The sequence below is a fragment of the Budorcas taxicolor genome, chromosome 13, assembly GCF_023091745.1.
Source record: "Budorcas taxicolor isolate Tak-1 chromosome 13, Takin1.1, whole genome shotgun sequence".
NCBI lineage: Eukaryota > Metazoa > Chordata > Mammalia > Artiodactyla > Bovidae > Budorcas > Budorcas taxicolor.
In genome coordinates, this window is record NC_068922.1 from 12,221,842 (window position 1) to 12,240,298 (window position 18,457).

Consider the following 18,457-nt stretch of genomic DNA (forward strand, 5'->3'; position numbering starts at 1 on the left):
ACCTCCCGTTCCACCCACTGGGTCATCACAGAACAACGAGCTGAGTTCCCTGTGCTAGACAGCAGCCTCCCACTAGTGAGCTGTCTTACACATGGCAGTGTACATATGTCAGTGCCACTCTCCCAGCTCGCCCCACCCTCTCCTTCCCCAATGGTGTCCACACATCCACTCTCTGTGTCTCTATCCCTTCCCTGCAAACACCTTCATCACCACCATTTTTTTTAGATTTGTTATATATGTGTCTATACGATGTTTGTTCTGAACTCTCGACACAACTGGGCTTTGAGATTTTCACCATTACCTTTCCTGTTGGACCAAGCTGCCCTCTTTAGCAGGTCTCACAAGATTTTTTCCAACACACGTAAAAACAGGTTGTCCCCACTGCGTTTTGAGTTCTGTAACGCATGGGCTACAGTTCAAGAACCCAGAACATGTGAAAAATAACACACACAAGCCCCTCCTCTGGTTTCTCTAAGTGGCAAAGGACAAGCATTACATAAACTGATGTGATTCACCATCCCAGAGAGACTGTCCTGCCTGAGTCTTTAAAGAGATGAGAAAGAGCAAGAAGGTAGGGGAATTGCAGAGACTGAGCTCCCAGGCCTGGGTGTGCGGGACCAGAGTCCACGTTAGAGCAGCCCGGGGCCCACCATTGGGCAGAAACTCTGAGGTCAAGTCAGCAATACCAGCAGGATCACAGGGTTCCAGCCCTCAGGCCAGTGAGAACATGACCTGCTGTGTAAGACAGGCTCTCTTTCAAAGAACCACTGGGTTTTAGTTGACGAGAAAGAAAGAGTCACGATGCGTTACACAAACATTTTGTTGAGTTGCTAAGTCACGTCTGACTCTTTGTGACCCACGGACTGCTCCTCTTTCCTTAACCGTCTCTCAGACTTTGCTCAAATTCATGTCCCTTGAGTCAGTGATGCTATCTAACCATCTCATCCTCTGCCGCCCCCTTCTCCTTTCGCCCTCAATCTTCCCCAGCATCAGGGTCTTTTCCAATGAGTTGGCTCTTCACGTCAGGTGGCCAAAGTATTGCTTCACTATTTGGTATCAGACATGCTGCTGGGTGCAACAGGGACTGTCGTGCTCAAGAAATCAAGTTCGGGCCCTACAGAGGGGGCCTCGAGCAAATTCTGGAAGAATCCAAGGGTCTGACCTGGAGGCCAAATTCAGCTATGAGTCTTACAGTGTTGCTGTATTCAGCTGCCCAAGAAGGGAAGAAGTTGGTCGCCATGGAAACCATAACCTGACAACCTGAGGTAAGAGCGGTTTACACTGTCTCTTCAGCCGGACCAGACAGAATGAGAAAGGAAAGCTCTCTTGGCTACACTTGACCTTCTCTCTCTGGCCTGTGACCTTGGTCTCAGAAGAGAAAACAGAAGAGGGTTTCTCTCCTGAGGGTTAAGTTGACAAGCGCACCAACAGGTACATAATTCAAAGTTGGAAAGAGCTAAAGAAATAACAGATGGGGATTGTCCCATGTGTTACAAGCACAGCCTGTACACTCTGAGCGGTGAAGAAATACGTGCACGGAATGTCTGTCTTTATGTGTATGTGGGGAAAAAAAAAATCACAATGGCCACACTGAGCATCTTTTTTTCTCAATTAGCCTTTTCTCAGTGGTCCCTCCTCTGTTTATCAAACATGAACTTATGGGAAAACAAGGAGCAATGAAAATGAGACAGGCGTCACCTGAGATGAAACCAAACTAGGCTTAACTTACCACTTCGTCCTTAGCAGAAGCCCCTTATTTACAGATGTCAAGGGCACTGAACATCTATAACGCATTATCAGTTACAGATACCTAATTTTGGATCTGTTCAACTGCTACCCAAGTCAGAGATGACAGAGGCTGAGCTGTGAGGGGGACACCAGGAGACTGGGAGTCTTACAAAGTACTGCACCAGGCACACCTTCTACCTGCTGTGAGTCCTGACAAAGTCAAAGCCTCAGCTCTCATGACCTTGAACCCCTTTAATCTCCACCATGGCCACATGTATTGATGGGAAACTGGTCAAGGCGGCCACAATGGATAGGAACTTTTATCCAAGTTGAGACTTGTACTTATTTCTTCACTAACCTACTCAGGAAGACGTACTGAGTGCTTCCTATGGCTGAAGTGTTCAAGGTGCCAGCTCATGAAAATAGAAGTAATCTGCTCTCATGGAGCATACATTCCAGAGAGAAGAAACAGAGAAAGCAACCTGATGCAGACGGCTTCAGGGGATAAATGCCAAGCAGGCTGCAAGGCCGGGGAGATGGCATGAGGATGCTTTCTCTGACTTTAAGCAGAGACTTGAAGACAGTGAGGGGCGTGAGTAGGGGAAATCACACTCCAGGCAGAGCATCACCGCAAAGGCCCGTGAATGGGCATCTCTGTGCCCTGGACGGATGGCAAAAGCTGGTGGCAGAGCAGAGCCGATGGGGCCCGTGAGCAGCAGAGGCGCTCAGAGAGCTCGTGGGGACCCCACCATCACACGGGAGTCCCATCAGGAACCACAGAGCAGAGGAGTGACATGAGCTGAATCCTGTTTCAGATCGATCCGTCTGGCGGCTCTCAGAACAGTCTGCAGAGGGGCTGTGAGTGAACGAGCCCGGAAACAAATTCTGAGACGGATGCAGGAATCCAGGGAGGATAGTAGCTTGGACTGGGGTGGCGGTGGCGGACACAGTGAAGGGTGGGTGGACTTGGGATTCTGGATTCTGCTGGCAGAGCCAAGAGGCTGATAGACGAGTGGGATGGAGGCGTGCAGACAAGAACTGGCACAGGCAGCAGGCCTGAAAAAGGCCTGCCTCCAGGGTCAGGAGGCAGGTTAACAGGACCCAACAAGGACGTGAAATCTCCCCTAAATGTAAGAGTGGCCCACTGTGCCCACACAGTTTGTACCAACCATACAGTTTATACCAACACCCCTAGTTTCCCTCCAGGCAACTGGAAGATGGGTGCCTGCTGGGCAAAGGGCACCTACAACTGCCTGCCCCCACGACCGCCCCGGACACTGAGTCTCTTCCAAGCATCCCCAGGACGTGCTGGGCCAACATGCTGCGGGAGGAATTAAGACCATCCTGTGCACTTTCTCTGGAAGAGGACTTGGTAAAAGCGTGTGTGTGTGGTTTCCAGCATTCACTGCATTCACTGTCTTTGCTGATTTTGCCAGCTATCTTTTATTCTTTTTAAGGAAACTTTTTTTTTCTCTTCCGTAATTTTACTTGTTTTTGGCTGTGCTGGGTCTCTGTTGTTGCGTGGGCTTCCTCTAGCTGTGGGGGGTCGGGGCTGCCCTCTAGCTGAGGGGCACGGGCTTCGCACGGGAGTGGCTTCTCTTGCAGAGCACAGGCTCTAGGGCACGCCGGCTGCAGCTGCAGCTGCTGGGCTCTAGGGCCCAGGCTCAACAGTTGCGGTGCACAGGCTTAGTTACTCCTGGCATGCGTGATCTTCGTGGATCAGGGATGGAACCCACGTCTCCAGGACTGGCAGGCAGATTCTTTATCATCAAGCCGCCAGGGAAGCCCCTTGCCTGCTGGGTCCCTCACTGTAATAAACTGCAACCGTGATCACAGCAACCTTGAGTCCTGGTGAATTACCAAACCAAGGAGGGGGTAGGGGACAGATCCGAGGACCCTGACCTGGGAAGCACACTGGGGTTTCTGGCCCCCACCTCAGTTCTTAGAGCTCCCTTGACTCTCCCGCATGTCTCTAAATAGCGTCTTCGGCATTTCACATTGAGGAGTTAAGCTTTTTTTGTTGCTGTTAATGAATGGAAAGAAGTCTTCAAACAATTTCACTTCTTTAAGAGGTAAAAATAAAGAATGGACCTTAGTGACACTCCAAAGAACATACTTCCCTTGCAATTATGAGGTGTGGTCACGAATGAGGGGCTCTGAAGAGCCCCCGCTTTTCCTGGGCTGAGCATCTGTATTCCTCTAAGGAAAAAGGCCTGTTTTTCAATCACCTGGCAAATTAGGAACTGCTGTTTCTCATTTGCAGGTCTTTTTGATGTACATGGGAGTTGTCCGTGAAACCTCTGTAATGTAACATTTGCAAACAAGAGGGGTCACCATGGCAGATTACGACTTATTTGTAAGAACTGCAGAAAATGAAAAGCAGCAGTAATTATAAAAGGCTTACGAGTGTCTCGCATATGAAACACATTGATAATTACATTGATTATACATTAATCAATACACTGATTATCATTAGATTCTTACGGTCTAGTCTCCCTTGGCCCTATTTTAAAACCTTAACTAAATTCCCTCAAATCCACTCTTTATATTTTAATAAATACTTCCTGAATTAGAACTGAAGCAGGTAAGAAATCACTGGCCAAAAACTGGTTTAGCCCTGTCTTCCATTTTTCATGACAAAAAAACTCTTAAGAGAAACCTACCCTGGTAGTCCTTTGTGAAGACAAAAGTAAATAGTTTTCATTGAAACTGGGGCATTTCACTTTATTCGACAGTGGGATGTATCCTACGTTAAGTATATGATGGCTTACAAAAGTAACATAAAATGTTAAAAAAAAATAGCCAGTGAGAGGCCTTGCTGATTTGTAGTACAGGAATATATACCTAATATTTTCTCTCAAATAAATCAGTATTGTTATACAGATTATTCTTTATCAAATCTATTGGGTCTCTAAATGATGAGACTGGTTTTCAAGAAACAAAAGTTTCCAATAACAAAAAATATTTTTTAATCCCTTCCCCATTTTTGGCACCCATTTCATTAACTTATGTTTCTTCTGAAGATACGTTTTGAAATTTATCTGCACTTTTCAAATAGGGAAGTCAGAATTCTCAGTAAAATATGGCATCTGAAAATCATTTAATGTGCTCTCTCAAATCAAGGGCAATAAATTGTCTCGTTTTAATTCAACTGCTAAGAGAGTTTGAATCTCATCCCATGCCCCCATGTAACATATCTGAATAATTTACCTCCATGCATGTGGAATTACTCAGTAGAAAATACTACTCTGTGGTTTCTGAGATTAATGTACATACATGAAATATGGTTGTCCTGGGTGGAACCACATCTCTTTTTAAAAAAGGCACCTCCACCAAGAACCTGTGAATCTGACCTGGTTTGGGAAAAGGGTCCCTGCTCCTGCTCTCAAGCGAAGCGGAGGTCACACGGCGTCAGCACAGGCCCACACTGAAAGATCGGTGACCCCACAGGGGAAGTCTGGACAGACACGCAGGGAGAAGGCCACACAGAGAGGGAGGCAGAGACTGGGCTGCTGCTACAGTCACATCCAAGCAACAGCAAGGACCGCGGGCAACCCCCAGAAGAGAGGACAGACTCCAGGGACCGTTTCTCCCTCAAAGCCTTCCGGGGGCGCGCTGCCGACCCCTGGATATCACTGTAGCCTCCACAACCGCGGCAAAGTGCATATCCGTTGTTTTCAGCTACACAGTTTGTGGCACGTTATTACAACGGTCTTAGGAAACTAACACGGTGGTCGTTCTCAGGATTTCAAAATTAACTGTACAAACATTCACTGCATACAAAATCTGTTTCAGAAAATTTCCCCTTTCTTTTCCACCAAACTGAATTAAAAGGTAACATTTATAAAGTGTTTCATAAGCTTTAAGAACACAGAATTTTCAATTCTGCCGATTTTTATTTATTAAGTGCCCACTCCATACACCCTTCGACCCTGTGAAAAACAGAAAATACTCAGTATCTACTCTTTAAAGCAGCGAATGTATAGCACAGGGAACTCTGCTCAATATTCTGTAATACTTTAAGTGGGAAAAGAATTGTAAAAAGAACAGACACATGTGTATGTGTAACTGAATCATTTTGCTGTACACCTGAAACTAATATAACATGGTTAATCAACTATATACCAAAATAGAATAATTTTTAAAAAGCAACTTAATTATAAACAAAATATTGAGGAGGAGGACAAGTCTCAGGTACTCCATGGAAATAACATGGTTTCTAATAGAAAACATTAAAGTGAGAGAAGGAGGCAACTGCTGTTTTTGAGAAAAATATAAACAATTATGAAACCTTGGAACCAGGTCAAGAGCACTATGCAGAGAAGCTACTCAATAAACAGCTAACAAGTTAGTTAATTATTAGTTAGAAATATACATGTGTGCTGTGTTGCGTCAGTCATGCCTGACTCTTTACGACCCCAAGGACTGCAGCCCGCCAGGCTCCTCTATTCATGGGATTTCCCAGGCAAGGACACTGGAGTGGGTTGCCACACCCTCCTCCAGAGGATCTTCCTGACCCAGGGACAGAACCCATGTCTTTCACACCTCCTCCACTGACAGGCAGGTTATTTACCGCTAGCACCACCTGGGAATCCCCTAAAAATATATAAGAATTATTAATGTTTATATATTTTGAATCTTGGTATTCATAATTCTAAATAATAAATCTGCATATCCAATGACTCTGTGACTATTCATACATTATTAACTCAAATATTTCAAATCAATGAGTAAAATTAATCTGTCCATTCAAGAATTCATTCCATATTTGAGAAATATTTACTGAGTATGATTATAGCCAAGGAGTTATGTTTCACTGAATGAATGATGTGAGAACTTTACCCTACAGTCCAAGCTACAAGACTTTAAAAAAAAGGGAGTCCCGGATGGTAGATTAAAAGATGGTAGATTAAAAACCCACATTAATTTCACCTCTTCCTAGATGCTAACCAAAATCACAGTAAAGTTTTTTAAAGACACAAAGCCACTAAAGACCTCCCTGGCAGGCCAGTAAGACAGAATGTGGTTAAGACTCCATTGCAGGGGAAGTGGGTTCAATCCCTGATCCAGGAACTAAGATCCCACATGCTGCTTGGCACAGCCAAAAGAAAAAAACAAACAAGAGAAGCTAAAACACACATGAATAAGAAATAACTAAACTTATTCAACAGAGCCTAATCTCAAGCCTCCTGCAGAAGAGCTGAGACGCAGTCCTATGGACAGGGCAGAACCTTCAGAAGGCTCAGAAACCAGTAACAGCAGGTATGTCTGAAACTGCGGATGAATGGAAGGTGATAAAGCAAGAAGCGTGGGGGGCTGTCTGAGAGGCAGTCAGATCCCAGGCATCCTTCCCTCTCCAACTCTACAGACCAGGGGTCCCCAAGTCTCCTGTGAAGAGGATAAAGCAGGTGGTCCCTAGTCTCTGGGTGCAGGTACATACAAACTCAAGGTAGAAACCCCAAGCCCTGTTCCTGCCACTCAGCTTTTAATGACGCGGGTAGCTGAACCTGAACCCCTGGTGGGAAGCTGAAATTCTCCTCCTCAGAAATCAGCTAAAGAGAAAAAAATCATCACACAAAGAAGAGGCTCCCGTACTACGGAGGTCTCGCTGCACGGCCCAGCCTCGCCCTCAGCGTTCACATCTCCCTCTTACTCCAGAGCACGGGGAAGGATTCTCAGACACCCAAGGACAGCCTCGAGCGAGAATGACAGAAACCAAAAGCAACGTGGAGAAAGCAAACTATTCTGGGGAAAAAACAACCTGACAAAAATCAATACTTCCAACAAGAAACACTCGTGCTTCCAGGCTGAAAGAACAGGAGCACTCACAAAAAAAAGTGCCAAATGAGTGCTCATGAAAGCCCAGCAGCACACTAAGTGGAGAAAACGTCTGACAGCAGAGCAGACGGAGCAGAAGATGAAACATTGAAATAAAGAGAAAAACACTGCAGTGCCAGGCCAAGAGCCCCACATCCACACAGTCACAGGTGAAGAGAATAAGAGAGATGGAAGACAGGACTTGAGAAGAAACATCTCCAAAATTAAAAGCCATGAGCGGCAGTCACCCAACATACCCTGCCCTCTAGATGGACATAGACACCTGCAAAGGTCAACCATCGTGAAATTTCACAACAGTGGAGAAAAAGAGAATATACGGTGCCAGAGGAGGAAAGGAAGAATGAGTAACTCCGGATTCTCGACAAAAGGGACAGCCGACCTAGAATTCTAGACCCAAGCTATCAGAGACGTATGCAGACAGAATCACAACTCTCTCAGTCCCTCAGGACGAGGGCAGAGCAGGCTGCCAGGGCTAGAGGCTGCGCTGTTTTATCATCTTCGTAACCTGAGGACAAAACGCCACAGTAAGCCAGCTCCAGATTGCTAATGACACCTGACTCGCCCTGACCACACTCTGAAGAAGGTCCCAGGGCCCCCTTGAGGCCCCGCCGCCCAGAGCAGATGGGAAGCTTGGAGTCACTGCACAGAAATGCGGTGCTGGGTGTGTTCTGAGAACCGGAGGTGGACAAGCAGAGACGGTAAACCCATGGACTGCGGTCTGCGTTACTAAGGGATGGCCAGCACCCGGAGCTCAGGACGCAGTCTCGCTGATGACCCAAACAGCTCCCCAAGGTCAGCTCAGGACTGTGCCTACCTAACTTCCCTGAAAGCTCAGTGGAAGGTGAGGCCTGTTTAGTACCCAGGCCACGTCCGGCTACTTCCACTCCAGAGAGCAAGAAAACGCCGTCTCCTCCAACAATCAGGGCTGGTCTCACTCCTCATGTACACGTCAAGAGTAAGATGTATAACATTAAGGAAAACATACATAGGTAGTAACACGACACAGACAGGCAAGGACATGGTTAACACCAAAGTCAGGGATCTGGTTACCCAGAGGCAGGAGCTGTCTGAGCCATCATGGGAAAACATCATTTTTTTAATCAAACAAATAACAAAATTAGATTGCTTTATTTTCTTTGGTTTCTTTGGTAAGGAGTGAGAGGGTGAAAATGCAATTTCTATAATCTCATATGACGGAGAAAGAACTGTAAATCTTGAAAAAAAATTTTAGTCAGATTCGGATTATCTTATAATATCCTTATTAATTATTTAATAAAAAGGTTTTAAGCATTATCTAGGAACGTGGGTATTTGGGAAGATTACAAAACTGAGCAAAATGGAACAGACCGCGTTTTAAAGAGTTAAAATGGACACCAGTCAAGAAGGTAGCTTTTTAAATAGCGGGAAGTACTGGGAAGCAGGCAACTTCTTAACAGGGTTTATTCTCAAAAAGAGCAGATAAATTGCTAGGAATCAACACCTTACCTTAAACACTTCCATTGGAAGAGGGAACTTAGCGGCATCAATAAGAGATTTCTCCAGAGCACGTTTCCACTCTGAGTCCGTCTTCAAAGGATAGATTTCTGTATCAACAGCAAATCACATACGAGTTTAAGGGCTGAAACGGTCTACCGGGTGGTTCTTTGCTCAATTTTATCTTCTCAGGGTTTCATAATAACTTGGCAGGCTCAGCGGCTATAAGCATTTGCACCCTGCCCGCCATAAAAAGCCACCTGCTAAAGAGATTTCCTTCCGTTAAATAGCAACTTGGGATTCTGCGATCCGAAATAAAGAATCAACTTAACAGGGCTCTTCTTCAGGGACTACCTGCATGCACTCTGTATGTAATTTGATGGAATACGTCACATTCATCACACCTTCATCCATCCTCAGCCCCAAATTCCACACATCACCGGGGAAGTCATATCCAATGATGAAGAACTTATTACCTGGTAAGTTTCTAAATGAGAAGACTCTTGTCTGGCGTTTTCAGTTATTACAGCCTATTTCCCACTAAATCTCTAAGCTCTCATATGCTAAAAATAGTCCACATAAGCCAGGAAATTATGAAAAGGTAGATTAAAATTTACCAACCAAGTTTAATATTTGCACTTGAAATATTGCTACCACATCACATGTTGCCCAGGTTTCCACCCACGGTGGGGAGAAGGGATTTATGAAGGGAGGTTACACTGTCTGAATACAAAATTAGAAGAACAAAATTGTTGAGAGGTGTTTTTACCAGTTGCTGAAACTGCAGGGGAATTTTATGATCTGATCTCAACAGATTTAAGACCTTATCAAAATAGGATTTGCAGAAGCACTCACTTGCAGGAGATATGTTTATACCTTCGCTATATTAACTCAGGCTACTTCAGACAGATAGCTAGGATATGAATATCAATTTAAGCACAGTTAAAAGGCAACATTAAGCCTTTGGGGCTGTATTTCTAATTTCTTGCATGTCTGCTTTTTAGCAGGCAGCCATATATTTTGATGCTCATAGCGTCTGAACTCACCTTGAGCTTGAACCGCCTGTGTTTTAGCAGTTTATTCGGTCTTTGCAGACTATCACAATTATAGTGGGCAAGCGGTGCTGCCGGAAGGGGCCAGGTTATCAATGCCCTGCCCACCATCACTCTTGTCAGCTATGTCAAGTCCCATAAAGGATACTTAATGACAAGACAGACTCTACTTGTATAAACTGCCTCTAACCCTCTCTAGCCTTTTATTTATGCTCTTACACCTCTGCGGAATTCTTTCCCCCAATTTGGTATTTCGTTATCAGAGCAAAAATAGAATGAGATTCTTTTTAGTAGACACATTTAGAGGAATATAGTAAGCCACTCCCCCAATAAACACCTTTGCAGAGAATGGTCCCTCCAACCTCCACAGGTGAGAAGGCAGGGGGCCAGAGGGAGAAATTACTTATCACAAGGTCCCACAAAGAAGGAAGAGGGACCAATTCACGGAGCCTTATGAAGTGTCCCGGCGGGGGGTGACGGGGATTCCCTGGGATGCACTAGTGCTCCAGCTCAGGGCGCTGCATCAGAACCTCGGGAAAGAGGAAGGCAGTTCAGGTTTCTGGAAGCACAGCCCAGAGGACCCCAAGCGGGCAGCTCAAGAGGGGGTCAGGTGCGCCAAACGTGCTCAGTGCTCAGTCCTGTCCGCCCCCTTGTAACCCCATGGACTGTAGCCCACCAGGCTCCTCTGTCCATGGGGATTCTCCAGGCAAGAATACCGGAGGGGGTCGCCACGCCCTCCTCCAGGGGATCTTCCCAACCCAGGGATGGAACCCACAGCTCCCACATTGCAGACAAATTCTTTACCAGCTGAGGCACCAGGGAAGCCCCAAGAAGGGGGGTCAGGAGGGAACAACAAACAAGATCCTGGACTTCCTAAGTAAAATAGGAACAAACCCACTTTTCTAGGGTTCTGGAAGCAGGTCAACGGGGAGCTCGACATCATAATAAAAGGAGAACCAAGTCATGCAAAAGGAGGGTGACTCCTAAAGATAAGGTTAAAGGAAGGTCTGCAGACATACAGGGAAAGAAAAAAGAAGAGAAAGCACCGCTCCCTGAACTCCCACAGTCTGTAACTGAGGACTCTTGAGTCAGGAGGAGCCCCAGAGACAGAGAGGAGGGTAAAAGAAGAGTGGTTAAAATTACCCAAGGCTGAGTAACTAGACTCCAACAAAAAAATTTAAAAAAAAAAATACTAAGATAAAAGGGCTGCTGAGTATCACCAAATAATATGCTGAAATTGAATGAGTGGGATTATGGTCTGACAAATTATTATATAAATTAATGTAATTTTTACCTCTAAAGAGAAAGGTAAGAGAAACCATATTTAACCAAAGAAAGGTAAAGAGAAACCATAATTAACCAAAAAATTAAAAAAAAATTACTCAGGACCAGAGCAATGAAAACCCAACATGGTCAGATCCAAACTCAGATCTGAGCACGGAGATGGGCAGCGATTTCTCTGGGGCTCCGAGAAGTGCTCACAGCCCCTCCTGACAGCTGGCAGAGCAGGCCTGGACCAGTCGTGTCACCCCAGGGGGCTGCATCCACCTGATGCCATGTCTGTTCCAGCAAACCAGAGAGAAGTGTCATAAAGCTAGTACTTTGATCTGAATGCAGGTCCCCCTAAAATTCATGTTGAAATACTCAAGGTGATGGCCTGAGGAGCTGGGGCCACTGGGAGGTGATGAGATCATGAGAATGGACCTCCCAGGATGGAATCAGTGTCCTTTTATAAGAGAGACCCCAGAAAGATCCCTACCCCTTCCTCCAGGTGAGAACACAGTGAGAAGACATGGTCTATGAACCAGGAAGTAAGTCCTCATCAGACACTGACTCTGCTGGTGCCCAGATCTTGGACATCCAACCTCCAGAGCTGGGAGAAATCAATGTCTCTCGTTTATAAGCCCCCCTCTTTCCCATCTGTTACAGCAGCTGGAATGAAGGAAGATACCTAGGAGATCTCTCCGGACTTTAATCTCTGTCCTACAGTCTCAAGATGCTTTGTCTTCGTGCTGAGGATATTAAATTCTAATACAGAAGTGAATTCCACGGCAGGGCACACTCTGTCTTAAAAAGTGAAAAAACAGCTGCAGTTTTGTCAGTACCCTCGGCCACCTCCGGAAGCTGAACACCTCCTAGCTTCAACAAGCGAAGAACAACAGTCTGTGTATGTGTTTCATTAGACCGAGAGGTGCTTGGTTACACCAGCAAGTTTATGGACAATAACTAGCACCATTAAAAGAGCATAAAACATGTTCTTAAAGTGATCGTGTTGCTGGTAATTAAACAGAGCGGATCATGTCCATTTCTGTTGGTAAGAAGTTAAGAGGCAATTAAAACCTGTCCTGACTCATCTTGAACTAGAAACCTAAGTGAAAACGAGGTGTCCACCTCTGCAGACTGGCCATCCATCTCATGGAAAGTGCAGGAGGAAGAGGGGCGAGCGAAGTACTCATCTCACAGGCTGAGGTGAGTGCAGGCCTGGAGGGGCAATCCTCTTCATTTATGCACCCCACAGCCCCCCTCCTTCCTTCTCCACCAGCCTTGGACCAGTGAGGAAAGGCTCGCCTATGCTCCTTCACAGACACTGGGAAGTACTGTGGACTGAATGCTTGTGTCCTCCCAAAATTTGTATGTTGAAGCCCTAACCCCTTGATGTCATGGAGCTTTGGGAAGTAATTAGGTTTAGATGGGGTCAGGAGGGTGGGGGGCCCATGATGGGATTAGCGTCCTGGCAAAAGGAGACACCAAAGAGCTCTCTTTCAAGTGCATGCTTGCTCGCTCTCAACATACAGACAGAGATACGCATATATACACATCTCCATGCACACGCGGAGGAGAGGCCGGGGACTTCTCTGGTGACCAAGTGGCTAAGGCTTCATGCTTCCAGTGCAGGGAAGGTGGGTTGGATCCTTGGTGGAGAAATAAGACCCCACATGTCATGCAGCACAGCCGGAAGATTAAAAAAGAAGAAGAGGCGGCCAGGTGAGGACCCAGCAAGAAGGCGGCCATCTACAAATCAGGAAGAGAATCCTCACCAGCACTCAACACTGCTGATGCTCTAACTTTGAACTCCCATCCTCCAGAACTGTGGATTTGTGTTTTTCAAGGCTCAACCCCTCAGTCAATGGTATTTTGTTAAGGTGGCCCAAGCTAAGATTAAAAAATAATGATTGTTTTTGGAATAAGAAACAGTTCATGTAGGAAGCATCTGAATTAGATTCAGAAACGTCTAGCTCCAGGCACTATCTAAAATAAAAAGAAGACAGGGTGGGGCGGGGGATGGTTGACATAAAGATTTTGAAGGGAAAAGATATACACAAGAATATAGAGGTAAGGATTTAAGGATTTTTCTTAAACCTCAGAAGCTTCATCTCTTTAGTTTCTGCAAAAACATGTCAGATTCTATCTGCTTTCTAAACCTCCAAAAACATAAAAGCAGCTGGTGGCGGGGGAGGGAGGTGAGAGGGGGGTTCAGGATGGGGGGACACAGGTATACCTGTGGCCTATGCATGTTGATGTATGGCATAAACCATCACACTATTGTAAAGTAATTATATTCCAATTAAAATAAATTTAAAAATTAAAAGCAGGTGGGGCCTCTAAACGACTCCTGGACCTCAACAGCCTACTTACATTTCTTAGAAAATCAAATATAACCTTAATACTCTAATCACAGATTGAATATTTAGAAAATACCAATCACCTGAGTAACAGCAGCAAAGCAAACATGGGGCAACTCCCATTTTACAGATGTGAAAACTGAAGTTTGAAGTAGAGGAACTCACCCAGAGGCTCTGAGGCCAGTGACATAGTGGAAGGAAAGGCCCACTTGGACCCTGACTCCAAGCCCAGGTTCCTTCCCCTCTGTCCGGTTTCTCAAACTCGAGTCATGTGGGGACCTTTTTAGAGGAACAAATTCCCATCCTGAACACCACAGACCTCATATCCTGGAGCTGTCCCAGGTGTTCAAGAGATCGCATCTCTACTTGCTCAGAAGCTCCACTAACGCTTCAGGGCAAGGTGAGCAGCACAGTCTAGGGGTATCTCCGCCAGGCTCTCCCCTCCGAACTGGCTTCCAAACTCCCATCAATGATTTGGCTCCTGGGAGGTGGACTTGGCTAGTTCCTTCCTTCTGTCTAGACACATCTGAATTTTTATTCAGTCAACTCACTTGACACACAGTTACTGAGCACCTACTACGTGCTGGACAGGGTGTGAGGGGGCACAGCAGAGAATGGGTCATGCACTTTGAGTTCAGCATCCGAGTTCTGGATGAAGTGAGGGCATGAGAAAGCAGTGTTCCAAAAGAGGAGACACACACAGAAAAGTTGGGGACCACAGAGGAGGCCGCACACCAGAAAATAAGCATATGAGGGGAGGCGTAAGGGATGCAGGGCTGGAAAAAGAGCTCCAGGTCTGTCAAATCATGCTCTGCCTTCCATTCAGCACTGAATAAAGAGGGCACCTTTGGATTCCCCATCCCGCCCTGATAACACCTGAATCACTACGGACACAGGAAGCCACTGCCCTCCGATGAGTACTGGCATTTCACCAGCTTCCGTTCCCTCGTCTGGTCTTTGCTAAAGCTGGACTCCTGCCCCTCAGCACCTGCACCCCTGATGGCGGGTGGAGTGGGGTGGCCGCACCCTCTCTAATCTCCCATCCACCATCCCGTGTCCTCTGATTCCATCCAGAAATGAATGGGATGCAGGCTTCTCGCTGGCAGACAGCGTAACAGCCAGCACCTTCTCCTCCAGTGTTTGAAGACCTACGCGCCACGTACTATCTACCACCTATTTCTATACCTCTACCTGCACTGAACAGTTGAGAAATACTGTGTCCTTTAAGAAACAGAAAGTATCAGGAAAAGAAAGGAGTTGTTGTCAGCACAGCAAAGAGGATAGGGTGACCTGGCACAACCTCACTCTCAAAGTCCAGGCAGCCCTCCAGGCCTGCAGTTCCTGAATATTCCATCCTTGGCAGAAGGACCCCCGAGGACGGTAGAAACTGCAGATGGAGAAGCCTGATAATATGGAACCTGTGGATGGGAAGATGGCGGATGCAGAACATCAAACCTGCAAATGCAGAAGGTCAACTGTACTGCGCTGTTTTATATCAGGGACTCGAGCATCACTGGTCCCTGGCATGTGCATCTCTGGCATCCGTGGGGATCCTGGGACCAATCCCCTGTGGATACCCAGGGAGGACTCTCTACCCAAAGTGCCCCTTACCTGCACTCCTTGCCCACCCTTCCATCTCAACTTCTTACCACCCGTTGTGATGAACATTCATTTACTTAAGTGTGTTTGGGAATAAGAAAAATGGTCTAGTGCTCTCTGTGCCAGTCTGAAAGCTCACTCCCACCTAGACTTCAGTCAAGGAAAGAGCACTACCATCTTAGCTTAACAAGTCACACCTGGTCCTGAAACTAATTTATAGAAACCCAAAGGACTGGATTCTGTTCCCGGGTGGTGTTCTGCTGAATCAGGTAGAAATCAGAGTTCATCTCGTAACTATTGCATCTGAAGAACTCAAAATCATACTTGGGGTGACCTTTCACCCTCTAATTTCTTTCCATCCACAGCCTTTCCTGTTGACAGTTTACATGTTGAAAACACAAGTACTTGATGAGGAATGCCCTTCCCAAAGGCCTTAACTCTTCAGTGAAATGAACAATTCATGGTCAGAAAATTACTATGAGTAAATACAGTCTATTCTTGTCTTATAAAGACATCAAATTATCTTAAAGAGAGAGAGGGGTCTCTTCCTTTATTCAAGCATTTCCCTAGCTTCTAGAGGGACAGTTTCCATTCTGGCCATTGAGTATGAGCATAGGAGAGGGACATTACACAGAGTCTAAGCGCTATTAGTCATCCTTTGCTTTGCTATAAATTTACACTGGCAACTATATATTGCTCTTAAAATTTTACAGCAATCAGATACTAAGATCGATACACCCAACTTTCTGCACGAAGTAAATTTCTCCTGTTAGGTTATGAATCCCAAGGCAAACCTTGGGAGCTAAGGCCTCTCCTCACAAAACCAACAGGCCTTTCATTTGTAATCATATCCCCAAACTACTCAGGGTATAAGTGGATTTCTTGCCTGCTTCTCATAACATTGACAACAACAATACTAATGAAATACCACGTTACAGGTTTATACGCCTGTCAAATCCAACACAAATGCAAACACGTGACATGGAGAACCAGGACACTTTTCAATTAAAGCCCTTGACTGACGGAAAAGGGAAATATGACTCCTCTGCTTCACGTCCTCAAGACGAACTCTGGCAACTAAGATGGGAGGGGAAAGGCTCTGGCAATTTTACAGAAGGAAAGAGCCAACTCTTAGCTTTCAGTAAACCTGTGAAATTGACCAGAATGAAAATCAGCAAATTTGGGAAGATGTATTCCCTCCTTTGGAGAAGGCAATGGCAACCCACTCCAGTACTCTTGCCTGGAAAATCCCATGGATGGAGGAGCCTGGTAGGCTACAGTCCATGGGGTTGCACAGAGTTGGACACGACTGAGCGACTTCACTTTCACTTTTCACTTTCATGCATTGGAGAAGGAAATGGCAACCCACTCCAGTGTTCTTGCCTGGAGAATCCCAGGGACAGCGGTGCCTGGTGAGCTGCCATCTATGGGGTCGCACAGAGTCGGACACGACTGAAGCGACTTAGCAGCAGTAGCAGCATTCCTTCCTTGGCATCTTTAATTCCATGAGAATCCAACATTTTTGTTCTACAGCTGTCTATCAAAAGGTTGATAAGCCCAGTAAGAGGCAGCAGGGGAAATTGTGTAGAAGAAGAAGGGGACCTGGGAATCTGAATTTCAGCACATTCCTCTGAAAAACCGTGCAATCTTAGACATGGAGCTTAAACTCAGTCTCAAATTTTCTCTGCTGTAAGAGGAAATATTCACACGAAACACGTAGCACTTTTTTGGAATCAAAATAAACAACCTAACAGATGTAAAATCACCTGGCAGGTAGAAAACATTCAAGAATGGTTATTTTTGTAAACTCTTGAGTTTTTGCCCAGTTGGGTATGTGAGGAAGCATGATGTAGTCTTCTACCCAATTAAATCTCTAGAAAGGCATTTGTCAAGGTACTTGAAGCTATTTAAAAATCTATGATGCACCAGGGGAAAAAAGCATGGTGGTTTTCTTTTTTGCTATTTCCAGGTCAGGACAGATAATGCAACAATAAGCATTTCATTTGAATCTGCATTGTACTTGAACGTACACACGGATGAATGGGTGGGTAGGTGAATCTATGGGTAGAAGGCTGGATGGGGGAATGAAGGGACGGATGGATGAGCGGGTGAGTGGGTAGATGGGTGGATGAATGAATGGATGGATGGATGGATGGATGAATGGATGAGCGGGTGAGTGGGTGGATGGGTGGGTGAATGAATGGATGGACGGATGGATGAGCGGGTGAGTGGGTGGATGGGTGGATGAATGGATGGATGGATGGATGAGCGGGTGAGTGGGTGGATGGGTGGATGAATGGATGGATGGATGGATGGATGGCCGTGGGTAGAAGGGCAAATATTTCAGAACCTACTTGCAAGACTATCAGATTCCTAAAGAAACTCAGGGAATATCGCCCCGTCCCCATGCACTGCATCTTTTATTTCCAAACCAGTGACTCCAAAGGAACCGGACTAGCTTTCCCACAGCTTCCCGCTCTGCCTTCTCGTTTCAGAACACTATTCATTGAGGTCTTGGGTTCCATTCACCACAGAGAGTGTGTGAGGTTAAAACACTTCCTGTGCACAAGTACAAATGGGAAAGACACCGCAGAGCTAACACATCTTCCAGAGAGACATCCAGGCAAATAATCACATCTCTTCCGACAGCACTTGAGAGCGGCGGAAGCTCCCGCCCCTTACCTGAAGGTGGGTCCATTCTGTATTTATTCTCTTGACACCAACCCACTGGTCGAAGTCTGTAATCCAAGTAAAACAACCACTGGTCATAGGATTCAGTGTCCTCCAATCCCACATAGCGAAGGCGTAATCTTCCTCCAGCATTCTCAAGCACACTAACTATCCAGAACTGAAAAGGGTCCTGAGAGTCCTGCAGCTCTATTAAGGAATCAACTGTAATGAGGTCTATAGGGCCTTTCCCTCGCAGAGGCTGTTTAAACAGAAGCAAAACTCCTTATTTTAAACTTTATTTTCAGGTGCTCATGGAAACAGATGACAGCAGAAGATAATTTTTTTTTTTTCCACACCATCATCCAAGCTATTGGCAAACAGTCTGGTGTTTCCCCTCCACCCCCACCCTCCTCTCCCACCCCCCGCCCCTCCTGCCCCACATCAATCTTTCCCAACTCTGTATGCAACAACAAA

The 18,457-nt window shown here is 45.9% G+C and overlaps 1 protein-coding gene across 2 annotated transcripts in view; it reads right to left on the minus strand.

Moving 5' to 3' along the window:
* Window positions 1-18,457, minus strand: part of SFMBT2 (Scm like with four mbt domains 2) — a 180,678-nt gene that overhangs the window by 79,487 nt on the left and 82,734 nt on the right. Inside the window, exons 6-7 of one of the 2 annotated variants that reach the window (XM_052650792.1) lie at window positions 17,996-18,242; window positions 9,052-9,149 (exon numbers count right to left, since the gene is read on the minus strand). In XM_052650792.1, the coding sequence (XP_052506752.1) occupies window positions 9,052-9,149; window positions 17,996-18,242 (345 nt within the window). The remainder of the gene's footprint in view (window positions 1-9,051; window positions 9,150-17,995; window positions 18,243-18,457) is intronic. The other variant, XM_052650793.1, reaches the window with a different exon arrangement.